Source organism: Crotalus tigris, unplaced genomic scaffold (assembly GCF_016545835.1).
Source record: "Crotalus tigris isolate CLP2741 ecotype Arizona unplaced genomic scaffold, ASM1654583v1 scf7180000023606.2106662, whole genome shotgun sequence".
NCBI lineage: Eukaryota > Metazoa > Chordata > Lepidosauria > Squamata > Viperidae > Crotalus > Crotalus tigris.
In genome coordinates, this window is record NW_024100074.1 from 1,451,138 (window position 1) to 1,465,465 (window position 14,328).

A 14,328-nucleotide genomic window follows, 5' to 3' on the forward strand; every position below is an offset into this window, starting at 1 on the left:
AAATAGGCCAATACTGCAAATGCAAAAAAAAAAAAAAAAAAAAAAAAATTGAGATTCCAAAGGCTATCAGAGTGACAGTATCCCTGCTATACCAAACTTAATGACACTTATATAGATACATTCCTATATCTTGGCTAAGATAATATCCCCAAGCCATACACGTCCATGCACTAAAAAAGCTACCCAGAAAAATACACATATCTCAGTTTGTTCCAGGCTACCTCCTAAATTATAGGCAAAGAATCATAAGCAAAGCAGTATGGTGAAATCTTTTCTCTTTAGTGTGGACAGGTTTTGCAATCAAAAGATTGACACCTGAGGAATGAGTCTCTTGCCATTGCCTACTGAGTAATGTTGATCCTTTATAATTTCACCTGGGCCTGTAATTCTCACTCCATTTTTCTTTTCCTCGTAGCATCCTGAAGTACGACTGAAGTGCCTTCAGGCACTACAGGGAATATATAGTCAAAAAGAGGTTGTTTGTAAAATGGATCTATTCACTAGCAGGTTCAAGGTAAGTTGAAATCAGCATTTCCCAGTATGAACTTGTTGATATTTTAGGAGTGATTGTTTTTAGAACCAAATTAGACCCACTTACAGGCCCTCAGATTTGGGGGAAAATTAGAAACACAAATCCTTTCATTGTGAGTGTTCAGTATGATTTTTTTCTAATGCACAAGCACATATTTCAGAGCTTGGATGTTTAATAATATATAAGTGTATTTTTAATTACATTTCTGTATCAACTGACTTAAGACTCTTGAGTGGCTTACAGTAAAAATTTGTTAGTATATAAAAGCATAACTAAGAATAAAGTTAAAAACAGAATTAAAATGTAAGCGTGCAGAATTAAAAGTTTGAAAAATGGAGAGAACACCCTTAGAATACCAACCATACCCAGGGTTGCCGAACATTCTTTGCCCTCCCTGACAGTTGACAGAGCCAATTAGTATTAACTTTTGTCCTTTGAAAGTACACATTCGCTAACCTTTCTCACCAACCTTGTTATGACATTATTCATTTAGTAAAAAAACATTGACAGGGTTAGTTCAAAATCAGTTAAATTGTTCTGAAATTTCATATGGAAATAAAAACTATTTATGCATGACATGTTTTATAAAACTAATTAAGAAGAATTACCAATTTTTGTTCTAAGCGATTCCAATTATTAGAACTAATATCTTTTCAACTATTTCTACAGCAGTATGTTTCACCTAATATATTTGGAATCAAAAGCTTATGATTTGTGTTTATTTTGATATACCAAGACTCCAAACATTCCAAGCCTGTAGAGGGTGCTACAAACCATCCATTGCAAATTCTAAACATCAGCATTCAAGCTAAAAAAAATAAATGAAAGGACATTTGCGGGCTGTTTTTTTTACTCCACACAATATAACGTTTTCAGACATCACTTAGCAATGAGTTATTTGCTATGTATGGTTCTTTTAAAATTCCCAGTCATGATCTTTTGTTATAGTTTAGTAAAATTGAAGGAGCAGTTAATTCTATCGGAAGCATTGTGTCAAAAGAATACAGTTCTGTAGCAAAAAAATGATTGGAATAGAAAGTATTGAAAGCTTCTTTCAACATGTAAAAAACAAGAAAAAAGTGAAGGAAACGATTGGTCCATTAGTGGGTGGAAGTGGCAAGAAGGTGACAAACAACAGGGAGAAAGCAGAACTATTTAACTCGTGTTTTGCATCTGTCTTTACACAAAGGGAAAAAACAGACCAACCTATTAAAAATAGTGCCATACAAAACAAAACAGAAACACAAGTTAAGATAGGCAAGAAAATGGTTAGGGAGCACCTGTCCAGCCTAGATGAGTTCAAATCGCCAGGACCAGATGGATTACACCCCAGAGTTCTCAAGGAACTGGCAGATGTAATATTGGAGCCACTGAACTATATTTTTCAAAGATCCTGGAACACAGGGGAACTACCAGAGGACTGGAAAAGAGCCGATGTAGTTCCCATCCTCAAAAAGGGAAAAAAATGGATCCAGGAAATTACAGACCTATCAGCCTGACCTCAATACCTGGGAAGATCCTGGAAAAGATAATCAAACAACGAATCAACGAACACCTAGAGTCAAACAAAGTCATTACTAAAAGCCAACATTGGTTTGTCAAAAATAGATCATGCCAGACAAATCTTATTGCATTCTTTGACCAAGTGACAAAATTAGTGGATCAGAGGAATGCTGTGGACATAATTTACTTGGACTTCAGTAGGCATTTGATAAAGTAGATCACAACCTACTACTTGACAAGATAGAAAAATGTGGGGTAGACAGAACCACCACCAGATGGATCCGTAGCTGGCTGACCGGCCTTACTCAGCGAGTGGTCCTCAATGGAACTGCATCTATATGTAGGGAAGTGTGTAGTGGGGTGCCCCAGGGCTCTGTTCTGGGCCCAGTACTCTTCAACATCTTCATCAATGACTTGGATGAAGGGATAGATGGGGAACTCATCAAATTTGCAGACGACACCAAGCTGGCAGGAATAGCCAACACTCCAGAAGACAGGCTTAAGATACAGAAGGATCTGGACAGACTTGAACACTGGGCACTAACTAACAAAATGACATTCAATGGTGAAAAAAGCAAGGTTCTACATTTAGGCAAGAAAAACCAAATGCACAAGTACAGCATAGGTGGCACCATGCTCAATAGTAGTAACTGTGAGAGGGACCTCGGAGTCCTAGTAGACAATCACTTAAATATGAGCCAGCAGTGTGCTGCAGCTGCCAAAAAGGCCAACAAAGTGCTAGGCTGCATTAACAGAGGGATAGAATCAAGATCACGTGAAGTATTAATACCACTCTTTAATGCCTTGGTAAGGCCACACTTGGAATACTGCATCCAGTTTTGGTCACCACGATGTAAAAAAGATGTTGAGACTCTAGAAAGAGTACAGAGAAGAGCAACAAAGATGATTAGGGGACTGGAGGCTAAAACAGATAAGGAACGGTTGCTAGAATTGGGTATGTCTAGTTTAACGAAGAGAAGGACAAGGGGGGACATGATAGCAGTATTCCAATATCTCAGGGCTGCCATAAAGAAGAGGGAATTAAGCTATTTTCCAAAGCACCTGAAGGCAGGACAAGAAGCAACGGGTGGAAACTAATCAAGGAGAGAAGCAACCTAGAACTAAGGAGAAACTTCCTGACAGTGAGAACAATTAATCAGTGGAACAGCTTGCCTCCAGAAGCATAAATGCTCCAACACTGGAAGTTTTTAAGAAGAGACTGGACAGCCATTTGTCCGAAATGGTGTAGGGTTTCCTGCCCGAGCATGGGGTTGGACTAGATGACCTCCAAGGTCCCTTCCAACTTTACTATTATTATTATTATTATTATTATTATTATTATTATTATTATTATTATTATTATTATTATTATTATTCAATCTCTCTCTTGTTGCTTTCTATCTATTTAGGATCGAATTGTGTCCATGGCTCTGGACAGGGACCATGAAGTAACGGTTCAAGCCATGAAACTCTTGATGGTTATGTCACGGTAAATAACCTTTTCACTTAAATATGATATAATATTTAATGGGTGTAAGATGCATTTTTATAACTAGTTAAATCCTCATTAGCATGCCAAATATGTAGTTGTCCCTAGATCAGGGGTGTCAAACTGCTGGCCTGTGGGCCGGTTGCATCATGCGGAGGCCGCACCCACCCCAGCTCTGGCAATGCAAAAAAAGTCGCAATACATCTCGACACATCATGTGACGTGGCGAATTTGACACCCATGCCCTAGATCATTGTATAAGAGATTTTGTGATTTGCTGAAAAACTGAACCCTAATGCAATAACACAATGAATTACATGTGTTCTGTGCAAATACATTATTAAGTATTATGCCTTGCAGGCAAATACTTTTTTAAAAAAATATGCAGATGATTTTTATGCAATTTAATTTTTTTACTCCTCTAACTTGCTTTTGTTGCTCTTAGATTTCAACCAGATAAGTTGAACAGACAAGTGGTTTTTACTTTTTTTTAAAGTGTGTAGTGACTCTTCACAATAGTGTTTTGAAACATCATTTGTATGCTTCTGCTATATTCTGTATTTAGTTGAGTGAATATATCACTACAACAAAAATACCTGAAGCATACTGTATATTGCCACTTTAAACTTAAGGGTATGGCTATCTGAATTTACTATATTACTGTATTGATTTTTCCATAGATCATAATTAAATATGATCAAGTTGGGTTTTAATTTCTTTAAATAATACTCTGTGGTTTCTGACTTTGATTCCTATTTTGCTTGGTCAAGTATTAACATAAGATAGCAATTTTAGAAATATAGTAATGAATAATATTGATTTCTTGCCACAATTCTTCTTTTTTCTGCTTTGGGGTTGAGAAGCGGACAGCATTGTACTGGCAATTGTTACTGAAGACAGAGGATCCTTGAAAACAACAGCATTATGTCATCTGTAGATGACATTAATTTCCAGCAGTTAAAAACTAGAACAAAATACATTGCACTTATCATTGTGCTAATGTCAGCCCTGTACTAGGAGGAGTAATGTGCTTTTGTTATCATACAATGTTGCTGTTTCCATTAATGTTACACTTGTTCAACTTCTGAATTAACAAATATTGCATTGGCACTACAGCAGCTGAGCACTTTTATCTTGCATTTGTTCTGTTGTTCATTTAAACAGTGATTAGCTAATTGCCTGTCTAGAAATAAATCCTGTGTCTATCAGTTCAGATAAATCTTGTTCAAATCAAAAAGATTTACCTCTGGATAAGTATGCAGAGGGCTGCAGCCTGAAACTAAATACAGGTATCCTCATTTAACAATAGTAATAGAGATCAGAATTTCCATCATTAACAATGCAGTTGTAAAGTGTTACATCACATGACCATGCTGCTTAGTGATGGAAATTGTGGTACTTCCAGTTATTGTCACTAAGTGCATCATGGCAGGTCATTAAATGAGAACATTTACAACCTCCTGCCATCTTCCCCATTGACTTTGCTGAGGAAGCTGGCAAGAAAGTCACAAATGGTGATTGCATAAGTGCAGGATGCTTCAACTTTGTCATTGCTGGATCACAGTCACATGGCCATGGGGACATTGTGACCAATATAGTATGAGGATCAGTTATAAAAACCATTCATTTAGTACTCTTGTAAATTCAAATGGTTACTCAAGAGGTGATTGTTAAGCAAAGACCATCTTCATTAGACCTGTGTGAAATGAATTGATGCTTTAATCACGTGCTGTTACTACTTGGTTGTATCACTCATCATTCCAAAGATTTGATGGGTCAGTCTTGAGAGTCATCTCAAGCAATTTGCACATACATATCTATGCACAAAATTTTTCCTGGGGTTTATTTATTCAAAAGATTTATATGGTCACCTGTATTAAATAAAATAACATATGGCAACTAACAACTGACAATTAAATAACAATATAAAAATGTGAAATTCTTTTTTTTATTGAAAAGTTTTATAAAAATTACAGTATACACCCCAAAACCCACCCACCCTAAACCCCCCCTCTCCCTCCCCCACTTCCCAGAGCTGAGTACAGGGTTACAAATATAATAATAAAACTCTAACTAACATTAACCAACTATATAAATAACCAAGTCCATAATGCGCTTTAACTCCCCTTTAACATAGGTATAAACAAATTAAAAATAAACATAATAATATAAACAAGTCGATATTATTAAACAATACAATATCCAAATTGTTAACAATACTAATACTAAAAATAATAATAAAACTAATAAAAATTCTACTATAATAAACTATTAATAATAATAATACTCTAACATTTACTCATAAACTAGACGGAACTTTTTAGTCCCATATTTATTCTGAATATAATCTATCCATCTTCTCCAGACCGAAATGTATCTTTCTTGTGAATGATCTTTCAAGTAAGCAGAAATTTTCGCCATTTCTGCTAAATTTGACACTTTAAGCGTCCATTCTTCTATAGTAGGCAAATAATCCTTCTTCCAATATTGCCCTACCAATAGCCTTGCAGCTGTTATCAAATTCAACATCAAATTAATTTCTTTAACATCACAATCTACAATAACACCCAATAAAAATAATTGTGGAGTAAACTTTATCTTTCTCCTAAAAATCTTTTGAATGTTCCACCAAATCTTAATCCAAAAGGCTTTTATATTTCTACAAGTCCACCAGATATGAAAATAAGTAGCATCCAAGCTACCACATCTCCAACATTTGGGCTGTAAATTAGGATACATACAAGACAACTTTTTAGGATCCAGATGCCATCTATAAAACATTTTGTAAAAATTTTCTCTTAAATTTTGGGCCTGGGTATATTTTACATTTCTAACCCAAATTACCTCCCATATATCCAATGGAATCGATTCTTGAATATTTTGGGCCCATTTTACCATACAATCTTTAGCTAAATCCATTTCTGAATCTAATTCTATTAAAGCATTATAAATTCTCTTTATATGCGCTCGATTTTGATCTTTAATCTGTATTACCAAATTCTCATTCATTAAGGTAATACCAACCTTTTGATCTAACTTCCACCTAGCCAACAATTGATTATACTGAAACCAAGACTGTACAATATTGTCTTGCTTTAACTTAACTAACGATTTTAATTGCCAATCATTCCCTACCAATCTAAGTAGTTCCTTATAAGAAATCCTATCCAAATTCACACCCATAGATACCCCCTCTATCACATGTCCAGGAATCCCCCAGATTGGTATTTTATAATTTAACTAAAAATGTGAAATTCTTAGTGCCTCCCCTTTGGGGGGAAAAACAAGTTTTCACAGTCTTCCAGAAAGCAAAAGAAGTAGGAGCTTGCTACCTTGGGAGGAGACTTCCACAAGGTAGGCACTGCTATATAGAAGCATTATGTACAATAATCTTGGTAGACATATCTTAGTTTGGGAAGACTCTTGAAATTCTTGAGGCCCAATTGAGTCACTGTGATTGAACATGTGTTCAATAAGTTACACAGTCCTAGTAAATATACTCAGCACTGAGTTCTTTGCTAGAAATTCAGGCTCATGCTAAAGAACTTCTAGTTAGTGTAGCTTATTTTGCTACTGGAAATTTTAAAGAGATCTTTTGACATGTCATTAAGTACTTAATTAAAATATTTTTCTTACTAGAGAAACTTAACTAGCATGTTCAGTATATTTGCTTCAGAATTTTGGAACTATGGTATCAAAATTTAAAAAATTCATTGAAAACTAGTTTGCTGTTGATGATTTGATAAATGTAAGAGGTAACAGAATGGGAAATACTAGAAGGGAATATTGATGTGTCAACAATCTGCTACAAATAGCAAAAGAAATTAAGATCAAAACAAGTAATTTTGGATCATAATGAGGACTACTAAGCTGTGAGAAATACAGAAGGATTGTAAAAATCCTGCTTTGCTAGTATTAATACATGTTGCCCTTCTATAGCAGCTTTTAATAGATTAAGATGGTATTATTGGTGTGATTGTATTGTTGAATTTGTTGTCATTTAAAGGAGATCTAATACCCAGATCTGTAATTACTGCTAGCATTTTACTTTCCTCTCTGGAACTAGAGCCAGCAAACTACTAGAGGCAGCAAATGTCACAAGGATCATGAGGGACAATCTCTTTGTTTAATGTGTTGCTTAATGTCAATTGAATATCCTCTAAAACAAAAACTTAACTTTCAGCATAGATTTAGTTCCTTGGTCTTACATTTTTGTATTATCTGTAGCAAAAGCTAGAATGGAATACTTCTTAAATTTACAGGAAAAACTAGATTAGGTTAAAACCTTCTGTCAGAATCCAATTATATTTCATCTTTAATTATCAAATATAGAAACTCCCAATTCTGCCTTCTCTGGATTCTGCCATAAGAGGGAGAGAAGGGGGAGAACAAAGGGGCTTTATTGCCCTCACTTCCTTCAGTATACTTCTAAGGAGCTGAATGCTGAATGTGTGTTTATTGTAACCTCAAAGCGTTAGCACCAAAGAACCTTACCATAACAAAGAAGGGTATTTGCCTTTCATGTAGTTTATCTGAAGTCTCCATCCAGACGGAAGAAAGAAAAAAGGGGGTGGAATTGTGATACCTGAAACTATCACTGGAAGGGGGGGTGATTGGGTGGGACTACTGGGGAACCCCTTAAAACCTTGAATGGGAGAGCTTGGACCCCAAGTCCTGTCTAGCATGCCTGCAACCATTTTCTCTTAATAAAGGATTCCTGTTGGAAGAATTATTCCAAGAGTTCTGTCTTCTTAAGATGCAAAGTGGGGTGGGTCCTTACATTAGACAGGACTTGCAAAATTAATCCACCTGGAAGGGAGACCCTTGCCGGGGGATTTTGCAAAAAATTTACCATGTCAGACAATGGAGCAAGAGAGGGGGAAAACTCCCTGGAAAGAGAGCCGCTGACCCAGTTGGAACCTTGCCAGATGTTGGGATCCAAGAGGTCAGATTCCTCAGGAGAAGAAGTGGTGGAGACACGGGACCACAAGCCTCGCTGGTCAATGGGCGTTGGAAAGAAAAGTGAGTGGGGAAAGGAATCAAGAAAGGTGACCCTGAGACGGGGGAACCAAGCAACCAGAATGGAAGCAGGAGATGGAGAAATCCCTGCACGCAAGTGAAGAGGGAGGAAGCTGGGCACCGTACTCAGACTGGATCCTAGAGAAAGCTATTGACCTGATGAAGAGAACTCTCAGCTCCCTAGGAGAGGAGAATCCTGAGCCCTACGGCCGCCCCAGCTCCTGGAGCCGCAAAGGAAGAAACACCGAGGGGGACGTGGAACCTGCAACCCCGGGGACAGCTACTGATCCAGTAGCCCCCACCCCCTACCGGACCACAGATGGCAACCTGGATGGAAGACATTACCACCAACAATGGAGGCACCGATCCATTCCAAGACGTCCACCGTTGGAGGTGAAATTCAAAGGGGAACCAACACGCTTGGGGTTTTTCCTAACCCAAGTCCTCAGCTACATGGAGGAATACGGGCAGGACATTCCCAGCGACAAAGCCCGCATCCGGATCGGGCAATCCGCCCTGGATGGACCGGCTGCAGATTGGGTGGTGAACTTGCATGACTCCAATGCCCCAGAACTCAGTAACTTCAACCGTTTCATGTCCTCTTTGAGAAGACGATTTGAAGACCCCCTGGCTGATCGCAAAGCCCGTGAAAGGATAAAAACGATGAGGCAAGGCAAACGCCCAGTGGCCGAGTATACACAAGAATTCCGGGCCATTGCCAGCAAACTGAACTGGCCAGAAGACATCCTCCTTGGCCATTTCAAAGACGGACTAAACTATGATCTATATGATGCTTGCCTGCCCCGAGGGGACCCACATCGACTTGAGGAATGGTACGTCTTGGCAGAGGAAGCAGAGATCGACATATTGAAGAGGCACCGCCGAGGAAAACAATGGAGCCGCCCCCCGCCTGAGCTGACACACCAACCGGTGAAATCATCGGATACAGCCAAGAAGCAAATGGGGTGTTTCAAGTGCGGAAGAGAAGGGCATCGAGCTGTAGAATGCCGCTCAAAGGCCCCCCAGCACAACCCAGACATATCCCCAATCAACAAACCCGGAAAGTTTTCAGCTAAGCCAAAAGAAACAGCCATGAGAATGATGGAAATTGCAGAAACCCCCACCTCTGCTCACCAAGGGGAAAGAACTCCAGCTTACACCACAGGACCGGTGGATGCCTCAGATGAAAGCTCAGAGGGCGAACTCCTGGTAAGTGGATGCATCACACCCATCTTCAAAACAGTGACTATATTAATTCCCTCCATGCCCGAAGCTGTGAAGGTGAAAGCCTTAATAGACTCTGGCTGCACCCGCTGCCTCATTAGCCCAACACTAGTGGGGAATCTGGGCATCCCATCCAGGAGACTGGAACAACCAATCTCATTTGGCCAGTTAGATGGATCCATAGCAGGGGGGTGCCAGCTACCCTAGCCACTCTACCAATACACCTCTCCCTGGGCAAACATGAAGAGGACATAACGTTTGTGGTGACCCCAGGTATGGAATGCCCAATGATTCTAGGGATGGAATGGTTGAAAAAATGGAACCCCTGGGTAAATTGGAGGACGACAGAAATCAAATTCCCGAAGGGGGACCCTATGGACTTAAAACCCCAAGGGAGGCTACCAGAATCAAGAATAGAAAAAGCAGGAGAGGAAAAAAGATTAACAGAAATACCAGAGCTTGCTGAAGTCTTCCCCCCCCCCACCGACCCACAGACTGTACCATTGAATTCAAGCCTGGGGCAAAACTCCCGAAGCCCAGATTATACTCCATGAGCCCAAAGGAGAAGGAGGAAATGGAAAGATTTATAAAAAAAAACCTAGAGAGAGGTTTCATTGAGCCAGCCAAGCCTAAAGTGGCTGCCCCGGTCCTTTTTAGAGAGAAGAAGGATGGCTCCTTACGTTTATGCGTGGATTATAGGGCCCTGAATACAATCAGTGAAAGCAACCTATACCCTCTGCCCCTCATGAAAGACATGCTGTCACACCTATCGAAAGGGAAAATTTTTTCTAAACTAGACCTAAGGGAAGCTTACTATCGCATGAGAATTAAGGAAGGGGACGAATGGAAGACTGCATTTAACTGCCCCATGGGGTGCTATCAATTCAAAGTCTTGCCATTTGGATTACAAGGGGGCCCTGCAGTCTTTATGCAATTAATCAATGACGTTCTAAGGGAGCACCTGTTTAAGGGGGTCCTTGTGTACTTGGACGACATTCTTATCTTTACTGAAACAAAAGAGGAACACGTCAACCTTGTCAGGGCGGTTTTAAAGAAGCTGCGAGCCGCCCACCTATATGCCAAACTCTCAAAATGCGAATTCCACCAGGAAAGGATAGACTACCTAGGCTATCGCATATCCCCACAGGGCATTGAAATGGACCCAGAGAAGGTCAAAGCAGTATTAGATTGGGCGCCACCCCGCACAAGAAAGCAACTACAAAGTTTCCTGGGCTTTGCAAATTTTTACCGCCAATTCATCCCCTCATTTGCCCAGATAGCCTTGCCCCTCACTAACTTACTAAAAACGAAGGGAGCATCCTCAGTAAAACCTAGCCAGCCACTAACATGGACAATGGAGTGCCAAGCAGCGTTTGAGAGACTAAAGAGACTTTTTTCTGCCGAACCAGTACTAAGGCACCCAGACATGGACAAGCCCTTCATAATACAGGCAGATGCAAGTGATGTGGCAGTGGGGGCTGTGCTATTACAAGAAAATGATGATGCAGTATTGCAACCCTGTGCATATACATCCAAGAAACTCACGGAAACAGAACAGCGCTGGCCCGTATGGGAGAAGGAGGCTTATGGGATACGTTGGGCATTACTCACGTGGCGACAGTTCCTGGAAGGCAACAAAATCCCCTTCCAGGTGTGGACTGATCACAAAAATTTAGAAGCCCTGAAAACTTCCAGGAAACTCAATCCCAAACAAGCCCGCTGGTCCCAGCATTTTCACCAATTCCAATTTAAGCTCAAACATTTACCAGGAAGAAAGAACTTCCTGGCAGATGCACTATCTCGCATGCCCCAATATAACAGCGGACGAACCATAGACTCTAGACCAATAATGGCAGAGTCACAACTGGCAGCACCAGTAACCACAAGAACCCAAGCCAAAATAAAACCACAACTGGACAGCCAAACTGGGATTGAATTCAGAAAAAGTTTGGAAACAGATGAATGGTTCCAGAAAAACAAAAATGTGTGCACAATGAGAGACGGGTTGCCTTGGGTAGGGGAAAAGTTATATATACCAACAACTCAAAGAGTCACTTTCATGCACCTTTGCCATTACACAAAATCAGCAGGGCATTTTGGATTTGTAAAAACTTTACATTTAATTAAACGGCAATTTTGGTGGCCATCCATGAAAAAGGACATTGAAAGTTATATAGCCAGTTGTCCAAAATGTGCCACGGCAAAGAGGTTGCAAGGGAAAGTGCCAGGACTATTGCAAACAGTGGCAAGTCCCTCAGCCCCCTGGAGAGAAATAGCCATGGATTTTATAGTGGAATTGCCAGAAAGCAATGGGAATACTGTGGTCTGGACGGTCACGGACTTGTTTTCCAAACAGGTGCACTTTATCCCTTGCCAAAAGATTCCCACTGCAAAAGCCTTAGCAAAACTTTTCATCCAACACATTTACAGATTGCATGGGGCACCCCAACGCATCATCTCTGACAGGGGGGTGCAATTTATGTCTGCATTTTGGAAGGAATTTTTATCCCTCTTAGGAACCACTCAGGGACTGACATCTGGCCACCACCCTCAAGGAAATGGATCGGCTGAAAAAATGAACTCCGTACTTAAGCAATATTTAAGATGTTTTCTTAGTTTCCAGCAGACCGAGTGGGCGGACTTACTCCCTTTTGCAGAAGTTGCCTACAATAATGCAGTCCACTCCAGCACAGGTTACACTCCTTTTCAAATAGCCACCGGTCAAAGTTTCAACCCCATGCCAGAATTAACCCCAAACGAACCAACGATCCCTTCGCTGAAAGAATGGATGGAGAAACTACAAAACACCTGGCCAATAGTCAGAAAAGCACTAGATGAAGCTAGGCAGGCATACAAAACACAAGCCGATAAAAAAAGGGTTGAGCCTACACCATTCATTATAGGAGAAATGGTGTACTTATCTACAAAATACCTAAAGTCCCTACAGCCCTGTAAAAAACTTGGACCAAAATATATAGGACCTTTTCCAATTAAAAGAATCATAAATCCAGTAACAGTAGAATTAGAATTACCCAAAAATCTCAGGCAAATACACCCAATTTTTCATTGCAGCTTGCTGAAAAGAGAGCATCAGTCACCTCTACGGCCAAAAATCCCCCCCCACCACCTCCACTCATGGTGGAGGGTGAACAACACTTCGAAATAAAGGAAATCCTTGATTCTAGGAGATATCATGGAGCAACTCAGTACCTAGTTGCCTGGAAACACCTCCCTCCCTCACAAAATGAGTGGGTCCATAAACGTCATGTCAGAGCCCCGAAGCTATTGAAGAAGTTTCACACAGAGTATCCTAACAAGCCTGACTAAATTTTATACTTGTGTTTTCTTTCAGGTGGATCTCTCTTATTGTTAAGAGGGGCCGGATGTCAGAATCCAATTATATTTCATCTTTAATTATCAAATATAGAAACTCCCAATTCTGCCTTCTCTGGATTCTGCCATAAGAGGGAGAGAAGGGGGAGAACAAAGGGGCTTTATGGCCCTCACTTCCTTCAGTATACTTCAAGGAGCTGAATGCTGAATGTGTGTTTATTGTAACCTCAAAGCGTTAGCACCAAAGAACCTTACCATAACAAAGAAGGGTATTTGCCTTTCATGTAGTTATCTGAAGTCTCCATCCAGACGGAAGAAAGAAAAAAGGGGTTGGAATTGTGATACCTGAAACTATCACTGGAAGGGGGGTTGATTGGGTGGGACTACTGGGGAACCCCTTAAAACCTTGAATGGGAGAGCTTGGACCCCAAGTCCTGTCTAGCACGCCTGCAACCACTTCTTCTTAATGAAGGATTCCTGTTGGAAGAATTATTCCAAGAGTTCTGTCTTCTTAAGTTGCAAAGTGGGGTGGGTCCTTCTTTCCTTCCTTCCTTCCTTCCTTCCTTCCTTCCTTCCTTCCTTCCTTCCTTCCTTCCTTCCTTCCTTCCTCTCTCCCTCCCTCCCTTCCTCCCTTCCTTCCTTCCTTCCTTCCCTTCAACTGGGACTACTACTTCCTATAGCATGTTATTAACTTATGGAATTAATTTCTATAGTTAGCTTCTATGTTAAGCTAACATAATTGACATTAAAAAGCATTAAACAATTGGTATTGATGGATGAGCACTGTTTCTTCTAGCAGCAGATTAAGCAAGTAATACTGGTAGTTTTTTGCCAAATGCATTTTAATGTGCATTTAATTCCTTTCAAGTGTCTGGAAGGAAATTATATTTTGAAAAACGAGATGTCTTTTTATAAACATGTCTTCAGAGTAAATGTTTGCCTACCAAATGACAGAATATTTTTTCTTATTTTTCCATAGTTGTTAACTTCTTAAGGGCATAGAGCTGGTTTTGGTTTATTTGTGTATAATTTTTCTCAACATGGCAAAATGATTTTTCTCTACAACATCTATGACCCATGACTTTGGCTGGGTTAGCACTGATTAAAACATAGGAGATATAAGTCAAAAGATCAAGGGAATCCAAATTTGCAGAAGGAGGATTTTTTTTATAAAATACTTTTTAATGTTCACTTTGAAAGAATAATTCTGACCAGAGGATCTTTGCTT

At 39.9% G+C, this 14,328-nt stretch overlaps 1 protein-coding gene across 8 annotated transcripts in view; it reads left to right on the forward strand.

Annotated features, from left to right (window-relative positions):
- Positions 1–14,328, forward strand: part of LOC120297226 (cohesin subunit SA-2-like) — a 125,024-nt gene that overhangs the window by 48,696 nt on the left and 62,000 nt on the right. For all 8 annotated transcript variants that reach the window (XR_005553736.1, XM_039319604.1, XM_039319607.1 and 5 more), the window contains 2 exons: positions 416–514; positions 3,445–3,524. Coding sequence is in view for 7 of the 8 variants with exons in the window: in XM_039319604.1 (XP_039175538.1) it covers positions 416–514; positions 3,445–3,524 (179 nt within the window). In the remaining variant the exon portion in view is untranslated. The remainder of the gene's footprint in view (positions 1–415; positions 515–3,444; positions 3,525–14,328) is intronic.